At 41.0% G+C, this 21,590-nt stretch overlaps 1 protein-coding gene across 3 annotated transcripts in view; it reads left to right on the top strand.

The window, feature by feature from the left end:
- Positions 1-21,042, top strand: part of alpl (alkaline phosphatase, biomineralization associated) — a 29,369-nt gene extending 8,327 nt beyond the window's left edge. For all 3 annotated transcript variants that reach the window (XM_050037837.1, XM_050037836.1, XM_050037838.1), the window contains exons 3-12: positions 1,251-1,370; positions 3,457-3,572; positions 6,703-6,877; positions 10,283-10,458; positions 11,849-11,989; positions 12,144-12,213; positions 12,364-12,498; positions 17,344-17,535; positions 17,652-17,771; positions 20,096-21,042. In XM_050037837.1, coding sequence (XP_049893794.1) covers positions 1,251-1,370; positions 3,457-3,572; positions 6,703-6,877; positions 10,283-10,458; positions 11,849-11,989; positions 12,144-12,213; positions 12,364-12,498; positions 17,344-17,535; positions 17,652-17,771; positions 20,096-20,361 — 1,511 coding nt within the window. In that variant the 3' untranslated portion in view covers positions 20,362-21,042. The remainder of the gene's footprint in view (positions 1-1,250; positions 1,371-3,456; positions 3,573-6,702; positions 6,878-10,282; positions 10,459-11,848; positions 11,990-12,143; positions 12,214-12,363; positions 12,499-17,343; positions 17,536-17,651; positions 17,772-20,095) is intronic.
- Positions 21,043-21,590: the final 548 nt, after the last annotated feature.

Genomic DNA, 21,590 nt, shown 5'->3' with positions numbered 1-21,590 from the left:
AGCAGGCTCACGGCTTATGTGTTTGCCACTTTCTTTTTCATTTTAACCCACACCATGATCTTTTCCTAACCCTAACCAAGTGGTTTTTGTGCCTAAACCTAACCAGACCTTAACCACAGGGCATCATGATGATTTCGGAACAATGGGACTTCGGAACAATGGGTTTAATATGGTCTTAACAATGGGATGTCGGACCAATGGGCAGTTCCCCAACTTTTCACAGTGGAAAGGGAAAAAAAGTGTACCGAACTGAACCATACCATACCGTAACTTACTCCTCGTTGGAAACGGGGCTTAAAAGATTTTGCAAAGACTGAGGATCTTGCAGGGTCACTATTTGCAAGACTACAACCAGATTCCTCGAAATTATTTCTTAATCCTGCACCTGGTGGAAAATATCACGCCAAACTCCCTTTAATAAACATGACATATCAACAATTCTTTATGGTTCCGCAAAAACACAACTCTAGAAACACAAAAAAATGAGGTGTAAAATGTCGAAAGTATTCTTATCAATTCAGATTCAATGTAATCCGTAAAGATAAGCTGTATATGCGTACAAACTTTACATTTTGGATAGTGTCGTCTCAACTTGCTACCAGCCTCCGTTGGTTAGCTGTATTATCTCAGTGGGAGGAGACCGTGGGAATGAGAGGTGAACCATTTCAAAGATTTCTCACTAAAGTAAGTGCTGCCAGGTGGATCAGATACATGATCAGAAACATTCCACAATAAGAAGCACTCCACCAGTTTCTCCTCATTTTTCACAGTCCAAGAGACCTGAGACTTGTTCACATTCTTGCGCCTCCCCAGAGTCCCTTCGTGTTTACAGTCTACCCTGTTTGCTGCTTCCTGTTTGGTGCCAGAGAGAGCGCAGCTATTGGTTCCCGACAATGTTAACATCATGGGACTTCACTATTTGCATGAATCAACACTAAAAACTTTTATCGGTACATCAAGACAAAAAAAGACAGCTCAGACTGAGTTTTATGACCACCTTACACCATATGATCAAGAAAACTATTGAGATCATGGGAGCGTGCACCAACTGTGGTCAGACTTTAATGATTTTATGAGCACATTGTAAATGTGCCTGTGAGAGTGAAATGGATTGAAAAGTCGTTTGGTGTTAAGCCAGCGTCAGTCGCATGAAACAAGACATAAAAAGACACAACTTTTGGCTGTCAAGAATTTTTCATTTTCTGATTTCCTATCCAAAGCTAACAAGACTTGTTTATTTCTACACACAGAACAAGAGAAGGATCCCAAATTTTGGAATGTGTGGGCACAGCAGACCCTGAAGAATGCTCTGACGCTCCAAGCTCTCAACACCAACAAAGCAAAGAATATCATCCTCTTCCTTGGAGATGGTGAGCCACAAAGTCGTTCTTGTGTTTCATCACTGCAATCCAAACTTTGCGCTGGTTCAATTCTTTAGGGAAGTAGCAGACTTTCATTTCTGACATCAAGATTGTACCTTGTCAAAGGGAACAACTTACCATTAAACTGTCTCCTGTTAACGCTCCCCTCTCTCCCTCTGTAGACTGTTGGCTAGCCATCATTAGCTTAAACAAGCTAACGATGTTGGCTAGTGATCATAAGCTTAAACAAGCTAACGATGTTGGCAATAAGGGCTACAGACCCTGGAGTTTCCCGATGGCATCCAGTTCTTCAGTCTGACCGCTGCGATCCACACTTTGCGCTGATTTGTTTCTTTTGAGAAACGGTAGACATTTATTTCAGACATCAAGTTTGTACCTTGTCGAAGTTAAGAACCTACTATTAAGAGGCAAAGTCCTAAAACTAATTTCGTAATTTTCTACAGTGTGTATTTCAGGTCAGGGGGAATAAAGTTTAGCGTTTCATAGCTATTATGTTTTCTCGCAGTAGTGGCTGGACCAGAAGTCTCACAAGTGGAACAACAATGTTGTTTCTTAGCAACCAAAAGGAGCCATGAAAGGGTCCATAGTAGAAATTACGTTGGGTCATCAGTGCTAGTTCTGTTAGCTTAAATAGGCGATTTCAGTGGACAGATGGGCAGTTTAATGTAGAGGTGAGATGAAAAAGCCAACAAAAAAGTGCTGTAATGTTGAGGAGAAAAGGAGGTTTCCGAAAAATTTGATTTACTCTTACTTTATCGGACCTCGGGGGACAGACAAAGTGATCTGCAAACAGGTTAATTCGATGCTCAAGGAGTTTAATGTTAAATAACATGATGAGATCAATCACAAATCTGACGACAAGTACATGGATAAAGAGTTTAAACACAAGGTTGAACAGTTTCAATAAGGCTTATCTAACCGACAGTTGGGTTTTGCAAATCTTGTGAAAACTAGGTGTAGGCAAGCTACAGTATGTGGTAACTCAGGATATTGTTAAACATAGTGAGCAGTTTCGTGATGGAGAGTTTGGTGAAACTGGCCAACATCGTCTGTCCTGAACCTGTGCGGCCCTCAGTGATATGCTGGCTCCTTAACTTGGCACTCACTCATCAAAACTTTGCCTGCTATAGAGGATCCAGTAATCCAGCTGATAATGAATGAGATTTTTCAAATGTTTTCTAACACGCGAGGTGAATGAACAGTACAGTAGCAAACAAAACACCCGTGCTGCCACCAGATCACTGGGATTCTGTCTGTGCTGGGCCGCTCATTGGTCACACAATAACTTTTGTCCTCCATCTGGCCTCTGCTCTCTCTGTTTGGGCTATAGGCATTCTTGCGTCCTGCTGCAAGCACGGTCATGTTTGCGCAATTAGAGAATAACAGGCACCATCTTACAACACCGGTAAGACGCAACAGGACGTGATTGTCCAACTGGAAAAAACGTTTCCCAGACATTGTTCACCTTTTACCAGGAAAAATCACAGGACTCAGCCTAAGAAACAAGACTCAGCTGCACAATGACCTGTTTCCTGTGTGTACCTCTGAGCAGACTTTGATTGTGCGGGGGGGCTTCAACCTTATTGTAAATCATCCAACTGGACCTGAGGCACATGCAATTTGTTTTTCATCCTGTGTCTAATACAAGGAAGGTGAGGCAAGATCAGAATAGCAGTTACAGAAGACTATATTTAACATTTTCTGATATTTTCCTGTGAATAATTTCAGGCAAACAACAAAAAGTCTTGGGAATTTAACATTCTCCGTGTTACAGATTAACTACAGTTGAGTCTCACTGTGAGCTTGAAAGTATCTGTTTTGTTTATCTTTGTTTTTCCATCATTTTTTAAGAGGTATCTGCTATTGAAGTAATTTATATCTTCAAAAAATGTTTTGCCTAACAGCAGCCATCGTGTTCTGAAATGTCAAAGAAAGCAACAACCTTTCATGTGCTGCACGCTGAGCGCAGCAGGGGGATGAAAAGTGTTAATGTCTCTCATGTGCACTCGCTCTCTTTCCCGCCCTGAAGGAAAGTCTAATGCAATCTAACGGTCGACCTGCTTTTGGTGTTTAGGGATGGGCGTTCCCACGGTGACGGCTGCTCGAATACTGAAGGGTCAGCTGAACGGACAGAGCGGCGAGGAGACGCAGCTGGAGATGGACAAGTTCCCTTTTGTGTCTTTGGCCAAGGTCTGACTCGGTTATTATGTACATTATGTGTATTGATCTTGCTGTTGCCAGTAATGGCTTCCTGACAAGGCCTCTGACCGTAAACAAGGTCATTTAGTGTGTCACGTCACATAGGCTGTGTTATGTTACAGATTTGATTTAAAAAAAGATGGCCAGAAATCATAGAGTAGTTTGATTTTTTTATGAGTCCACAGCAGCTATGGCCTCATATGAACCTGCAAAACTGTAAATCTGGTGATATTCTATATTTTTCTTACAGCCAAGGAATCCAATGAAAAGACCAAAACCATCAATTAAAGGTCCAGTGTGTAGGATTTAGGGGGATACATTGGGAGAAATGGAATATAATATATTAAGTATGTTTTCTTTAGTGTATAATCACCTAAAAATAAGAATTATAGTGTTTTGGTTACCTTAGAAGGAGGCTTATCGGCATCAGGAGCAGGTCCTCATTTACAGAGACAGGATGTTGTACCACCATGTTACTACAATAGCCCAGAATGGACAAACCAAACACTCGCTTTAGATAGGGTCATTTGCGTTCTCGCATCCACCAATGTAGTAGCAGCGCCTCTGCAAAGAAAGCATAGAAGAAAACACCAATTTCTTTATGCTAGTCAGTGTTTCAACCGGTTTAAGGGTGCTTTCATGCTCAGTCGAACTCAAGTTCGTTTGCCCCTTAAGTGCGGTTCGTTTGAGCAGGTGTGAACACAATAATCACACTCGAGTGTAACCAAAACAACCGGACTGAGATCCCCTCTTCAAGAAGGTCTTGATCTGGTTACAAACGAACTCGGGTGCGGTTCAAACTGTATGGTTTGACTAAAATGAACAATGACAGCAATATAGTCCACGATGAGCAGCGCTAAAATCAACCTGCGTAGTCGTCCCTCCATTGTGACATTAGAAAGTGTCACATTTATCTTGCAAGTGTACTCTTCTTCAACGTTTTGTTTACTTCCTGGATTTTTCCCACATGGAAATTCTGACCAATCAAGAGCAGCTTTCTCACACAAGGCATTTGATCTGGTCCGCTTGTAAATGCTGCTGTGAGAACACGAACCAACTCTAGGCAATTGTACAACTAAGTCCCTGATTCAGACCAAAGCAAGACAACTCTAGGTCTGAAATCACCCTAAATCTCTGGATCCGCTTGTTTTGGAGAGAAAGACACCTCTGCTGATTATTCAGCTCCTGGTAAAAACCTCCTGAACAATGAACACTGAAGGAATTCTAACAGGTTGCATCTGCAGTCCTCGCTGCTAGATGCCACTACATGCTTCTACATCTTGCACACTGGACCTTTAACTGCTGCTATAGACCTCCATTGTTGTCCAAAAACGATTAAAAACACATTAATGACCTATTACTACTACAACTATTGCACTTTACTTTAGCATATGTGACGTCCTAGAAGAGATCTAAAATTAAAAAAACAATTCCTTATTTCTGTTAACTACAGACTACATGTATTTATTAATTAAAAAGGTAGCATTCAATTAGTCATTTCAGGTTACAATTACAAGTGCAGAGTAATGCTTCCTCTGTTAATACTCTGGTAAACCAATCTGGCCTCTTACATAAACTGACAACTTTCTAGAATACTATAGTTGACAAATCAAATCTAATTCTATTATCCAGAGAAAGACAGGGGTTTGGAGATTTGCATAAAGTGAAAAAGTTGGACAACCTACAAATGATCTCACTGTACGAACAGTGTTGAAAGATGTGAAAAGGCCTAATTAATGAAGGTACCCGCTGTGTGAAAAATTACGCATTGTGCATCTAAAACTGGAGACTACAGATACACATACAGTACAGCCCACAGGGTTCTGCTGCTGATGACTAACGGTATTTAATTAGAAAATAATTTTTACACATTCTACGAATAGCCTGAAAATGCAGTATTAATAGGAATCAGTCAAATGCCATTTTTTTCTGATTTTGAGGTCCTTTGTATAAGTCTGATTCTGCGCCTCAGCCAACAAGCCATGAAAATGGCGGTCTGAACAGTCAGAAAGGCAAGAAACAGAATCTAGAGCTAACGTAACCATCCTGCTGTCTACAACTAATGATTAGTTTTAATTAGTGATTGATAGTTTAGTCTGTAAAATGGAAGAAGATAGTAGAAATGCCATTTCAGTTTCCCATAGCGTAAGGGGACATCTATAAAATGCTTGTTTTGTCTGACAAATAGTCTAAAAATAAAAAATTCATGTTTCCTCCTGTTTGAGTAACGTTAGCTTTAAACTGTCAGTGCAGGAAAAATGTCAAGCCATAGTTGGAAACTTGTATGACAAAACTTTTTACTTTATTTACTTTAATTTCAGAGATAAGAAACAATAAATTGTAAAGACAATAAACCCCCCACACATTTTAAGTTGTGTGTGTAATTTATCCTGGCTTCATATGAGTAGAGGAAATCTACGCTCGTTGCTAGTTTATACAATGTAAAATGCCATAGGCTTGTGCTAATAACGTTAGCATGTTGTATTTGTGGGGAAAATGTGTCCAGATAAAGACAAGTGTTTGTCTGTGAATGCTGCGAGTTATAGTGAAGTTGATTTGTGTACTTGTGTTTGAAATTGTCTCTGTTAAACCATGTTTAATGTGTGTTTAATATGTGTTTTCAATCAACTCAACTTTGGAGCACTAAACAGAAACCCCACTGCTGACTAGTGTTTTTGAGGTGTAACTGTAGAATGACACACTACGCACAAGTACAAATGCTCACAACGGCGTAAGCTCTGCATAGAGCTGATGCACAAGTATAAGTTTAAGTACATAGACTATATAAATGTTTTTTCTGTCCGTTTTTTGAGGATTTACATCTTCAATAGGAAATATTGGGCCTGAGGCTGAGAGCCAGAAGTAGAGAGATGAAAGGATATGAAATCATCTTTACACTAGCACACTGATGATTTGGTCTTTAATGGGATTTGTTGGTAATTAGAATAACTCTGTATCCTTTAAGTCAGCATTTTGACGTACTGCTGTTGCAGGAAAAGCACCCATGTCCAAACAAATTGCATCACACAAACACCTGATCACAAGGATATCAGAAAGTCAACAAACAATCCTGTTTGATGTTTAGATTCTGACCACATGTCACTGACCTGTCACTCTGCAGACATACAACACCAATGCTCAGGTGCCAGACAGTGCCGGCACTGCCACAGCATACCTCTGCGGGGTCAAGGCCAACGAGGGCACGGTGGGTGTGAGTGCAGCTGCTGTCCGATCCCAGTGTAACACCACAATGGGCAATGAGGTCACCTCCATCCTCAGATGGGCTAAAGACGCAGGTAGAATGACATTAATTTAACACAGGGTCATTGTTCACGTTTTGCTGTCGATTAATATGCGTTTCATGTGCGAGGAAAGCTGATTGTGGTTGTGGTTGATTGCTGTGTTAATGGGTGGTGGGAATACTCGCTGGGGTGACTTGGTAGCTCAAAGCAATGACTTTGAAGTGCTCTCAAAAGTGATGCTCTTAATGCATGTTTTTCCACGCTGCTCGTTCCCTCTTTTCAGCTGTTCATCCTTTGAACCAAAGTTATCCTTCGAACAGTTTGTAAGTGACATTAACTTAGCCGAAAGAGTTTTCTTTAATGTATTCTGCTTTAAAATGACAAGAGACATATTTTTAAACAACAGAGTTTTGGAAAAGCTCTATCAGGCCACCCTAACTATGAAGTTTCATCTTCTTTTTTAACTTTCCAAACCCTGATGTGTCTGGATCCTTTATTATGAAGTTATGTGTGGAGTTGTTAGAACCAGTAGGCAATGTATTTTTTAACAGGGGGACGAGCTTGTTTTCCAACACGATTTTGGGTCATTTTAGAGTTTTTGTTTGATTTTAAACTAACTCTTGGGTTTCAGAACATAAGGTGCCAAATTCAGATGATAAATATAATTCTGAAATTTAGAACTATAACTTCTGAAACTAAGTCTGAAAGTACTGTATGTCTCCCTGAACTTATGAATGAAAGGCTTATAGTAACAAGGCAGGGTCGGGACAGTGGGGTTTCATCTGGTTTCAAATAAACAAAGTCTTGGCTTTTAGAACATTCAAACCTCTTAAAACCAGAGCTAGGTCTAAGCTTAGCATTGCACATCAAAATTATAATGTTAAATGTTTAAAGTTTTGTTAATATGGACATGCTACCAATCGTTAGCTTTGTTAGATTGTCCACAATTCAGTCATTCAGTGAATGATTCAAATTACAGAGACCATGAGCACCAAAGTAAAATTAATTCAGATTTACTGACATGTTTAAACAACACAAACAAGAGAGACAGACACATTTTCTCATCTTCCTGTATTGTTTAAGGGTGTGCCATATCATGTCGTTTATGGTAATATCGGTTTAATTTTTAATATATGAAAAATTCAAATCGTAGTATCGAGGTGTTTCAACTTGTTTACATATTGAAGTCATCCTGTTGTGTCTGGCAACAACAAGCATGGCTGAGAGCGAAATTATTATACACTCTGCAGTGGTTCCAAAAAGAGGAGCAGCTTCAGTAGTGTGGAATAAACTGTGGCGTCCTGTTTTATGAACAGCCCCGGACTTCTCAGACTCTTTTAGCGACTTGCCGCTCAGAAGTAACTCATTCAGCAGCTCCTCTGGCAGCAGCACAGCGTCTCTCCCCCCTTTACTCTCTCGCTGTGTGCACACAAGAGTCGGTGTTGAAGTGATTTTGTCATAAACCTTTGGTAATGTAAATGAAAGTGATGCTCACGGCTCCACAAAAAACAACGTATATGTGAATGTGCAATAGTTGTGGTATCATAACAGCCTGTCACAGGTTACAGCGTGATGATTGGAGGAGAAATGGCAGAGCATAAAGGTCCAGGTGGGAAAAACATTCATTTACATCCCAGGGGACATTTTTGTATTTGGGAGCTGTTTAAATGTGTAATTTGTGGTAGATTTTATTTTGTTGTACTTTTAATATTGTATACTATATGAATCTCACTCTGAGTTACTGTTGTTGTTCACAAACTAAAGAAATGAGAGATAAATGTTGTTTATTTTTTACTGAATATTTGAAGGCAAACTGTAAACATGTAAAACTATATCACTTATTTTGTTGTAATTTTATGTTCCCAAATTAATAATAATTTTTTAACCAATTTGTCATATCTTCAAGAAAATAATTAGCGCAAAAATACCCTGAAATATTGTGATATTATTTTAGGGCCATATCGCCAACCCCTAGTGTCATGGAGTACGTTTATGTCGCTGGCTACAAAAAAAGTGTCCACCAGCTTTTTGTGTATGTTTCCGCCCAGGACAGCCCCTCTCCCATGTATATTTTTGGCCACCTTACTGGAAACATTGAAGGCCCTCTTTTCGAAGTCATGGCTCCGTTACTATTTGGAGTACAAAAACAACACTAGTATTACACTCGGAGAGCGCAGACCTCCGCCAAGCAGCTCGGATTTCCCGCCATTTTATTATTTTATCCACTTCGCTTCAACCAATCACCACCAAAATTTTATCATCTGTTCCTTGTCCCATTTTCAACCTTTCCTGAAAATTTCATCAAAATCCGTTCTGAACTTGTTGAGTTATTTTGCAGACAAACAGACCAAAGCCGGCGAAAACATAACCTCCTTGGCAGAGGTAATAATCAGGTTGATGCTGCATCAGTAAAGACAAAACACGACACAGAGCAAAATCTTATCTAAACAGTTTTGATCAGAAGCCTGAAAGATGACCATCTTTGCAAAATACACTAAGGAATGACGTCTGATTTTAAGCCTTCAAGGAGACATCACGACGTAATGCAATCTGATTTAAAACCTTGCACCATAAAGAAGGAAAGGACTGAGCACCAGGGATTCTCAAAGGGCGGTGGTGGGAATAAGTTAGGAGTGGGTGGGTGAGGGTCAGGGTCTGTGTGGGTTCAGGGGTCACAGATAATAAGAAATCCAATAATTCCTGAGGGAACACGGCGGGCAGCTGCCGACCTCCTGCATGGAGCAAATAGAAATGTGAGACATGTTTTTCATCAGGTCGTTTTACAGGACTGTGCTCTGCTGGGTTTTCCTTTAATGCTTCACTTTTAAGATCCAGAAGATTTATTAGCAGAAAGTACTGGTCCATCCATTAATCACTGCTGGACACTGCTGCTAAAAATTGCTGTTCAGACTAGGTTTGAGCAGTATCAACATTTTCTTGTGGGGACCTTGACGACACGATAAAGCTGCAATGTGCAATTTAATTTATGTTGGTATTTGATGATAAAATATTTCTGTGTCAGAACATGGGTACAATCCAGTGCACTTTAATTTTAACAGATTTACAGTTGCTTTCACATGATTAAAGGAAAGGTTTGGACCATTATACACGTTCACACACCCATGTGTCCATTTAAACAGATGTTGGTTGCTGCAACATGGGCTGAGGTGATTTCCTTCTGCAAGAGATGCAGCACAAAACCTGCACTCCTTGTTCGATGCAACAATGCATTTCAACCACAGCTAATGAAGCTCCAGCACTCTGCGTACTTTCCAAAGTTACAGTCATTTAAGTCGAAAATTCTGCCTGCCTTACTATCCTTCCACTGCAGCTCAACAAGTAGACACTGTCCAGGGAGACACAATGAGGGAATTCATCTAGGTCTGAACATGTTCTTCAGAAAATTACTCAGACCGTTGCCTGTTTGTGTATGTGTGTGTATGTGTGTGTCCACTGCAGGCAAGTCAGTGGGAATAGTGACGACGACCCGTGTTAACCATGCAACTCCCAGTGCTGCTTATGCCCACAGCGTGGACAGAGACTGGTACTCCGATAATGAGATGCCAGCTGAGGCTCTGAGGGACGGCTGCAAGGATATCGCCAGACAGCTCTTTGAAAACATTCCCAACATTGATGTGAGTCACAAGAAATAATTCTGATACACAATGTATTATAAAGTGTCACAAGAGTAGTCTGTGATTTTAAATAATGTGGGGTGAACTGAAAACTAGTCAACAGACACTTTGTTGAACATTTTGTTCACCTCAGAGTGCCAACATTGGACTAATCAAATGGTGTAACTTGTTTTTGGAATTAAACATATCTGGCTAATTCACTGTGCAGTAACAGTTACTTCTGCACTGTGTGAGAGCTGGTCCTCTGGCAAAGTTTACACTCTAGCATCCTCAGCCAAACTCATGTTATCTGAGTTAATATTTAAAATATCAACAATAAAGCATGACTCTGACCAAGTACGTAAGCATTTTCCTTATTATACGAAAAAGAACAGTTCATCCCAATATCAAAAGTACGTATTTTTCCTTTTATCCGTAGTGCTATTCTAGATAGAGTCTAGATTGTTTTGGTGTGAGTTGCCGAGTGTTGGAGATATCAGCTGTAGAGATGTCTACTTTCTCTCCAGTATAGTGGAACTAGATGGCACTTGGCTTGTGGTGCTCAAGGCGCCAAAAAATACATTTGAAAAACTCAGCAGCAATGTCTCTTTCCAGAAATGTGTCTTTGCAGACCATAGTGCTGCGCAGCATCTTCTGCTAGCTCACCTAGCACCACTGAGCTAGCTAACGTTACAGCTCAGCCGAGGAGAACGACATTAATGTTTACATCTTGCACTGTCACAAGCACGAGCCTCTCCTCCATGAGTAGATGCACGTTTCCCTCTGTGCTGTGATTCAGCTGCCGGGTGTAGTTCAGTACAAAGAAAATAGTTCCTACATAAACTGCTCACAACAAAGTCTGTAGATTAACTTGAGTAACCAGGTCATGATTTAAAAAGAGACATTGATGTTGAGTTTCTAAATTTTATTTTTTGGTGCTTTGAGCACATTAACATTAATTAACATTAATGTCGTTCTCCTCGGCTGAGCTGTAACGTTAGCTAGCTCAGTGGTGCTAGGTGAGTTAGCAGAAGATGCCGTGCAGCACTATGGTCTGCAAATACCCATTTCTGGAAAGAGACATTGCTGCTGAGTTTTTCAAATGTATTTTTTGGCGCCTTGAGCACCACAAGCTGAGTCCCATCTAGTTCCATTATATTTGAGAGAAGGCAGACATCTTTACAGCTGATATCTCCAACATTCTGCAACTCACACCAAAATAATCTAGACTGATGAATAGCACTACATGTAAGAGGAAAAATATGTATTTTTAATTTTTAGGAGAACGATCCCTTTAAAATACTCGAACTAACAAGCTGCAAGCTGTTTCTTTGTCAATTACCAGCCATTTGGTCCTAAAACAGTTATAACTAAGATTGTTGTTTTGTATTCTGTTTGTGTGACTTTCCAGGTGATTCTTGGTGGAGGAAGGAAGTATATGTTCCCCAAAAACACGTCGGATGTAGAGTACCCCAGCATTGCGAAGCACAGCGGCACAAGAAAAGACGGGAGAAACCTGGTGCAGGAGTGGACTGACAAAATGAAGGATAAAGTAAATTTCTCCTCCTCTTCCCTCTCTTTGCTCCCTCTCATTTCTCTGCTCTCTCTTTTATCTTCCCAATTACATTTCCATATTTAGGAGTTCAAAGTGACTGCAGTGTTAACCACTCACACTGTTGTGGCTGTACATTTGTGTCTTTGTGCAGAAAGGCCATTATGTATGGAACAAGAAGCAGCTCTTATCACTGAACCCTAACAACGTGGATTACTTATTGGGTGAGTTTCCAGTCTCGGCGTCATTATAAAACTTGGAAGTTTTTCATTGAAGTGTAAATGAAGAGCCACATGTGTATGCATTTGCTGTAGGCTTATTTTCTTGCGTGTAATAACCTATTTCTCCTTGAACCGGGCCTTCTGTTATTCCAGGTCTATTTGAACCTGCTGACCTGACGTATGACTTGGAGAGGAACACTGAGACTGATCCCTCGCTGACAGAGATGGTGGATGTGGCCATCAAGATCCTACAGAAGAACCCCAGTGGATTTTACCTGCTTGTAGAGGGTGAGTTTGTGGTGAAATTGGACTGTCAACTTTAGTTTTGGGGCTTGTGTCACAAAGATCTGGCTGGCTGGTCTACCGACTTAGTTAAGTAGTAGTGTCTGTCTGAGACATCGCAGATTTCAATAGTGAATGTCCCTTGAGGCAAGGAGGCCTTATATTGCCTCATTTCCACTACATGGTACGGCTAGACTCAAGTCAACTCACTTTTGGGACCAGGTCCTTTTCTCTATTTCGTTTTCCACGGCTGATTGTACCCCCTCAGTGTAGGTGGGATTCTTAGCAGAACGCCATATAGGTGCAACATGAAACTGCCGTGACATCAACTTCAATGCGACACTCACTGAATCTTTTCATCAGCAACCAAACAGAGCAATATCTGCACTTCGGCATACATAGTGTACCGCATTGTTTTGCTGGCTGCCATTTTTTAAAAATCTGGGTCAAGTGAATGAAAAAATTGCGGCTGCTATTGACATCAGCTTGGCTTTAAAGGAGTAGTGTGGAGCATCTTGCGGAGAGGACTGCAGATTGCAGCCAGCTTCAACTTCTCCCAGTTAGAAGTCCTTCAGTTTTCATTGTTCAGGAGCATTATACTGGGAGCCAAATTATCCGCAGAGGTCTGTACCTCTCCAAAATAAAAGGAGCCGGTGATTTAAACCAGTGGTTCCCAACTGGTCCAGCCCTGGGGTCCAGATTTCGCCTTATTAGTCATTAGTTCAAGGTCCACACAGTTTAACATATTCAGTGTCAAATTTGCATTTGGCCATGTCGTTGAGCTACTTTGCTGTCTCTGTCAAGTAGCTGCTCGTTAGTCAGTCATTCTACAGCAGGAAACGGCACATCAAATTAAAAGCTCTGTGCCAGAGATTCACTATACTTAAAAACAAAGTGTGTCTCTTACAAACTTGACAAGTTCACGAGTCAGATTCAGAATGGACCCTGACCCACCAGTTGGGAACCACTGATTGAAACTGGTAACACCCAATAAGGTAGTTTCACTTTAAAAAGTCAGTGTTTTTTCTGATGCTGTCATCACAGAGGGGCTGGGAACTACGGTGGCGGATACAAAGACACGACCGGCCCTATTTTGAACTGGCTTGACCATTCCTCAGCTATTGTAGAAACATGACAGTGCAACATGATGAACTCCATGGTCGAGGACATGCTCCCTATGTAGATACAAGCAACTCTTTCTAAGCTAACAAAAACATGATTTTCAGGTGATTATACACTAAAGAAAACATTATATTCCATTTCTGCCCCATAATCCTTCACACCAAACCTTTAATAATGTCAGGTTTATACAGGATGTCTTGCATTGCGTAATGCCAATTCTAGAGATGACTCTCTCTGCCCTGGGCGCCTCATGTTAGAAATGTTTCAGGCACGTCCAACTGATAGGAGGACCCAGGGCAGACCCAGGACACGCTGGAGGGATTGCATATCTCATCTGGCCTGGGAACGCTTTAGGGTCATCTAGGGGAGCAGGAAAGCGTTGCTGGTGAGAGGGACATCTGGGGGGCTTTGCTTGGTCTGCTGCCCCAGCGACCCGACCCCGGATAAGCAGATGAAAATGGATGGATAGATGGATTCTCTTTGACCAATCAGTGGTTAGCAGTGTTTTAACTCCACCTTCTAGTATGGTTTCAGCTTGCTTGGAACCTTGAGTGAGGTGGTAACAAAAAAACCTAGTAGGTTTTGTGCACAACCGATAACACCTAAAAAAAGCGAGCTGATATGAGCAGAGCTGTGCCGTACCATGTACTGGAAATGCAGCATAACACAGTTGCTACCCAACTTTGTTATCAGGATTATTAAAGAAATAGTTAAACATTTTGGAAGAGACACTTGTTTGCTTTCTTTTTGAAGCTGAGATGAAAAGATGGAGACAAACTGCATGTATGTGTGTGACAAGAGGATGTTAATTAGCGAGCTTTAGAGGTGTTAGTGGGTTTTTTTTTTTTATCTGCTTTTCACTTTTGTTCCACACAAATAATTCAATCAATGACATTTGCTGACTCACAAGAATGTTGAAGGAAAGCGAAATGTTGTGGACCATGAAAAACAGAGACAAGGTAAAGTGTTTTAAGAGGCAGTATGAGCCCTTTGTGGTTCACTTATCATTAAATTTTCCTAATGAAACGCCCTTTGAAACCTTCAAATAACTTTAACAAGAGGCAAGTTTTCAGCTGAACATGCACTCCTTCAAAACATGCACCACATGTTTTACTAGTTTTATATGTTGGCATCATGTTTGAAAAAGGACCCGCAATCTTATTTTTTCCTCCATAAAAGTTACTCTAGCAGCCAACTTACTTGGGATCTAGTCATGTTTTTAAGAAAATTATCCAACTTCTCTAAAAGACGTATACGTTTCTTATTTTTATAGATTTCTGAAAAGGGGGTTAAACAGCTTAAGTCTGTTTGTGAAATCCAAGTCAAAGTCTTCCACTGTGAAACTGTATTCAGTTCTTGTGCACAATTTGCCTCAGAGGGCTTAACAGCTTACGACATTCCTTACGACATCCCTCTGTCCTTGGACCCTCACAGCAGATAAGGAAAAACTCCCCCCAAAAAACCCATCAATGGAAAAAAGAAATGGTAGAAACCTAACGAAGAGTGACTGAAGGGGATCACACATTAACAGTATTAACATGTATGAGTGACACTGGGTAGAAGCAGCAGGGTGGCGTATGGTTATTAAGATTGTCCCTCAGCCAGAGGGCCTGGCTCTCTCTTACTGGCTAACAGACTGTTATGAGTGACAGATTTTAATATTTAATTTTAATAAAACATCAGTGATAACAGTTCTTTTAAAAGCTGCTTTTTTTCTGAACCTTTTACCTTGCTGCCAACTTTACTTAATTGTCCCTCCAAGGTAAACATAGCAACATATTGTGCAGCAGTTAATGAAATACAACCAGAAACATATCCAGTAATGTTCAGTGACATTTATATGGAATAGGTACAGATAAAGCAGTCAAGGACTAGTGGTGGAAGATGTATTCAGATTGTATAATTAAAGGTAAAGTGTGTAGGACTTAAAGGCATCTGTTGGCAGTAATTGTACATGATATTCATAATTATGTGTTCTTCGGTTTATAATCGCCTGAAAAAAAGAATCGTTGTGTTTTCGGCAGCACGGTGGTGCAGTGGTTAGCATTGCTGTTAACCAGTATTGGTCATATGCTAATGGTGTGAATGTGAGCATAAATGGCTGTCTGTCTCTGAAGCCCCGTATCCAACAACATTTTCAGTGTGGTACCTCTGGAACCAAAAGTAACCCCTCAGACATGGTACCTAGACCCTAGGTCTGTTAGCGTTTCCACTACAAACAGTACTCTTAAATGTGGGTGGGGTTGATGTCACTCACTGCTCCGTCCAGCACTCACTGTATTTCCTCATTACCGTTGACGCAGATTGAAGTCTGCACCCAAATTGAGTATTTTTTCTCAGACTATAGCTGCTACAAGAGGCAGCAAAACATCCTTTATATTTAAAATTACAGTTTACTAATAATATATGTAAAACTCTCCACAGTATGAACAGTGGTTACATGAGCCTTAAAACCAGCCACAACTCAGCCCTGAGCAGAGTGACCGTCCTCTACTGACTAATCAACAGACTGCAGTGTTCACAGCTCCACCTTTTAGTACCAGATCTGTTACGTACCCCAACAGAGGGGGTACCACAAATGGAGAATCGTTCCATTGGTACCATCCACAACTTTTAGGATAAAAAAAATAAAGAAAAAAGAATGCACACAGAAGTGAACTGAACTGTACAGTACTGCTCGGTGGAAACAGGGTTTTAATGTGCTCAACACTGTAATGTCGCAGCTGGTAATAACTTTACATACAGCTAGGTAGTTTAACCTTGAATAATATATAATTTTCTTTTTATAGATTATGTTTTGTTTTAATAATCTGACTCTTTAAATTAACTAGTGAATAGATTTATCAAATAAATGTAGTGAAGTTCGACGTAGCATAGAATGGAAATACTCAAGTGAAATACAAGTATGTTAAAACTGTATCTACAATCAGGACTTTAGAAAATGTACATAGTTAGATTCCGCCACTCTCAAGGATTCAGAGGCAGGGACATCAGTGATATATAAAACAGCATTTATTAACCATGAAAACTGAGAAATGTTTATTATTCAAAGGAATGTGTTGCTGAGATTCAAGGCAGTTTATGTCAGAGAAGAGAAACCCTGAGCCGTTCCCACAGACATCCTGTATTGGCCTGGTCTTATCATCATCACTGACATTGGAACAAGTACTGAGAATTCTGTGAATGCCCAATGGCAACACAATATTAGATAAAGTGAGGCACAGGAAGGTTGTGGTGTTGATAACTCGGTGTCCTTGTTAAAACACCCGCAAGTATGACAGTGATCGTTCAGCCAGACTGAGCGAGAATGAAAGGGGTCAGTAAGTTTCAAACAGAGTGCTTGTCGGATCATTGAACACTGTCTGACAAAAGGTGAAAGAAGGCTCCCGTCCGCATTTTTGACGGCAGAATTGTGGGGCCTCTCTCCAACAATCTGACAAGCATGCCCCGTTCAGGTAGCCACCGGTCAGATTTATGGTGAGACAGTTGGCAGGGTTTGATCTTTCTTCTCAAGCTGTCTTTTTTCGTCTTTGCACAAATATTTGGGCACTTTTCACGTGTACAACAAGTGCAACACCATTATGACCTTTATGGAAAGACTGAGTGTGGTCGAAAAAGCTTCAGACATAACAAGAGATAAATGAAGGGTTAACGCAGAAACACAGGATTAGAAATGTCACTGTCTTACGGAGTCTAACAGCTAACTGTAAATATCCGCCCCTCTTTCAGGAGGACGTATTGATCACGGACACCATGAAGGCAAGGCCAAGCAGGCTCTGCATGAAGCTGTGGAAATGGACAGAGCCATTGGCCGGGCAGGTCTTCTGACCAGTGCCCACGATACAATGACTGTAGTCACGGCTGATCATTCTCACGTGTTCAACTTTGGAGGCTACACAGGCAGAGGAAACACAATATTTGGTATGTAATTGGTATGATAATAATGCACATCCGTTAATGATGCTGTATATATTGTTGTTGTAAGCTAATTTTTCAGTCTGGTTCTGCTGTGATGACGGGGTTTAATGCATCCACAGGTCTGGCTCCAATGCTGAGTGATGTTGACCAGAAACCTTTCACCTCCATCATATATGGGAACGGACCAGGTTACAAAGTCATTAACGGCGAGAGAGAGAATATCACCACTGTTAACTACCGTAAGTAAAATTAATAAAGAAAGATGAACTTCTTTGTCTTCTTAAAACAAGAAGCATCTGCATGTTTTTCACTGTAAATTGTGTATTTTTATTATTTCCAAAAATAAACCTCAGACACTGTGATATCACGAGCTATTGTAGTCATACAAGGATAAAACTGTTGGAGACGTGGAGTCATTTCTCCACCTAAAGGCCCTGCTACAGACAATAACACAGTTTTATTAAAGAGCATGATTTAGTACAGGGCATTGCTCTGCCTCGACACAAAATGATTTGCAGGAGTAAGTAAGTAATCTCAGATTATCAGATTAATGCTGCCGAACTAAAATCAGAGCTCCAAAAACAGTGCCCTGTGGAGTTTTCTTGTAATAAATAAAAGATATTTACAACTCACCAAAACCCATTGTGTATACCCTGCAGTTCTAACAAATGTGTTGAATGCATTTCCTTCCTCATAAAACATTTGTAGAGCCGATGTATTTTAAATCCAATTGTCTACATCCGAGCAAGCCGTAGCCATGGAGAGTCAACACTGGGGAGCATCTTCTGGGGGGGTCTGTCTACTGTACAAATGTGCAATAAATGAAGGCTGCTAATGTCTACTTATATTACACATGCAACATAAATGATCGAAACTTAACTCAGACTTCATATAACATAATAAAGACATTAAAGTCCGAGTATAGGACAATCAGTAATGTCAGAAAATGCCAAAAGACTGTGAAAAGACTGTGAACTATGTAGTACTGCATGGTGGAGTTAGACTGCCGAACTCTTTGTCATCATTTTTGTGTCCTGGATTTTTTGGGTGGGCCTGAAATCATGGCTTGATATATGCTAACGTTAACTGCTGAATTAGAGGCTGTCACTGCCTAGCGCTCTCTCGTTCTATGGTTCAAGGGTGTGTGCTGTGCTATTATAAACTGTGTATGGAACTGGGTTAGCCACTAATCAGATTCTGTCACTTTGTAGCCACTTGTTCTTCAGCTCTGGGGTCTGGGTTAGCTGCTAACAAGAGTCTTAAGCTGTGAGGTGGCTCATTCTTCCGCTGTGGAGTGTGTGTGCTTTGAGTCTGTCGCTGCACGCTGGCTTGTTCTACAGCTCGGGGTCGTGTGTTACTGTGCTACTGGGTTAGCTTCTAACAAGAGTCTTAGATGCACTGCGGCTCATTCTTCTGCTGGGGGTGTGTGTGTGCATTGTGCTACTCTGTTAGCTGCTAAAGAGAGGCTGTTGCTTTGCAGCAGTGCTTTCTTCAGCTCGAGGGGCTGTATGTTTTGTGCTACTGCTGATGGGATTCTTTAGCTGCGTGGTGGCTTGTTCTCTGGCTCTGGGTCGTGTGTGTTACCGTGCTACTGGGTTAGCTTCTAACAAGAGTTGTTAGATGCGCTGCAGCTTGTTCTTCGGCTGCAGATGTGCAAGCTTTTTGCTACTAAGTTAGCTGCTAAAGAGAGGTTGTTGCTTCACAGCATCACTGTCTTCACCTCAAGGGTCTGTATGCCCTGAGCTACTGAGTCAACTGCTAACAAGAGTCTGTAGCTGCACGGTGGCTTGTTCCTTGGCTTGGGGCTTGTGTACGTCAACATGCTACTGGATTAGCTGCCAACAACAGTCTAAGTTGGGTGGCGGCTCGTTCTTTGGCTTGGGGGAGGTGAGTTTGCCTAGTGCTACCAGGTTAACTACTAACGAGAGCCTTTAGCTCAAGGTAGCTTGTTCTTCAGCTGGGGGTTGTGTGCTTTGTGCTACTGCGTTAGCTGCTAACAAGAGTCTGTAGCCGCGCAGCGGCTTGTTCTTCAGCTTGGGAGGAGGTGTGTGTGCTTTGACCAGACAGAGAACAGAGAATACGGCTTTTTTTTTTTTTTTTTTTTTTTTTTTTTNAGAATACGGCTTTTTTTTTTTTTTTTTTACAAATTTGAAACCTAATTTTCTATACTTAGAATTTTTTTAATCATATAATTTGGCTGGGCAGTTAGTACCACATTCTTGTGTGGTGTTACAAACGTTACACATATTTATTTTTGCTTTACCTGGACTTTAACTATACCTGGCATTTTGAGCATATTTGGATATTAGGGGGATGTGTCTCCCCTGCAAATGTATATTATAATTACTGCCTTGCATCTATGCTTACCAGCTACCAGTCTTTTCCTCCCTGCCTTTGTTGGCACATTGCTGCATATCCAAAAGGAAAAACAGCTTCAAAGTGCTACCAGAGGACAAAACCTCCACAGGGAACATTTAACTTTGTGTTTACTTTTTCCCTTCATGCCACAGGAGTTGAACACAACAAAATCTTAAGATCTTTTCTCTGTTTCCCTGTTCTGTAGAGGAAAACAACTACCAGGCCCAGTCAGCTGTACCTCTGACCATGGAGACTCATGGAGGAGAGGATGTGGCTGTGTTTGCTAAAGGTCCCCTGGCTCACCTGCTACACGGGGTCCATGAGCAGAACTATATCCCCCATGTGATGGCGTATGCGGCCTGCATCGGCCAGAACAGAGAACACTGTAAGACACACAGCGGGTCCACCGACTTGCGTCCCGTCCTCTCAAGCATCGCAGCCCTTTTCACAGTCACTCAGCTCCTGTGCTGACCTTCCCCCGATATTCCTCCTCCTGTCAATAACACCGTTTTAACCACTCACACATTTTAAGATTTCAATTTTTTTGTTGTTTTTTAAATTTTCTAATTTTACGTTTTTGATCATGGGACCACTATTGGGGCATTTTTTTGTGTTACAATGATTAATTGACAAAAGCACAAGGATATCAGTTTTAGTCTGTTCAGGCAAATATGTAAAACAGTACAGAATAATCAGTCGCCCCCGATGCTCTGAAATGAAAAGTGTTGGTGCAGAGATCACCACAAAGTCCAAGATCTCACAGTTGTGATTTGTCTATTGAGTAGTTAGTTTTCATTCAGGGTTTAAAGACCCACTGAGCCTCTTTGTTAAATGTAAACCCTTTAGGTTTGAATAGATAGATTGGATTTAGAAATGTTGGAATACGTTTAATTGTGCAGTTAACGGAATCTACCTCATAAACCTGCAAAGATTTCTCATGTAATCATGGGCACATTTTGATAGACAAAACTTATGCCAAGATCAGAAGGAATTGAATGTATAATTGACAAAGAAGCAAAAGTTAAATAATTCTTGTCATACACCTTGTGCAAACATGCAAAAAACCACTGAAAAAGCCCACCTACCATTGTTGTGTCTAATAACATAAGTTGTAAAACCTCTTAACCAATAAAAGAAATGTGTTCTGATCATTGTTTGGCAGTTTTATTGCAACATTGAAGGGTTAAGCTTCTTCTGGATGTTCTTTATATCAGACATCTTAAAGGAGCAATAAGCGAAATTCATCATTTCTAGATTGAAGGAATTAAAAAATTGCTATGTGAAGAACTAGAGGTGTAATTTCATCTGGAGTATAGCATGACCTCACACACCCTCTCTCTGTGTTGATCTCCAGCCCATTGTTTACAAGCCGGTCCGGCTGCACATTCATGTACTTCATGTGAATCCCCCCCCTCTCGGAGCCCTTGGCCCTCCCTCCCTATAAAAGGCTATAGCCGGTGAGCAATGGCAGCGCGTATTTTCGAAATGTAATGGCAGAGAGCGGAACATCCACCTGAAGACGNTGAGTAGCCCGGCAGCTCAGCTAACATTTGCAATTAGCATTGTAAAATGTTAGCCTCCGCTAGCTTCCCAGCTAGCGGCTCTCCGTTTGGATCCAACCGGAGCACCAAGCCCTGGTTTGTTATTCAGGTTAATGTGGGAAGAAGCAGCTGAGTGAAGCTGAGTGAAGCGGAGCCTGC

This window comes from Epinephelus moara, chromosome 24 (genome assembly GCF_006386435.1).
Source record: "Epinephelus moara isolate mb chromosome 24, YSFRI_EMoa_1.0, whole genome shotgun sequence".
NCBI classification, from domain to species: domain Eukaryota; kingdom Metazoa; phylum Chordata; class Actinopteri; order Perciformes; family Serranidae; genus Epinephelus; species Epinephelus moara.
The sequence above is the reverse complement of the archived record's forward strand: the minus strand, read 5'-3'. Positions and strand labels throughout refer to the sequence as shown.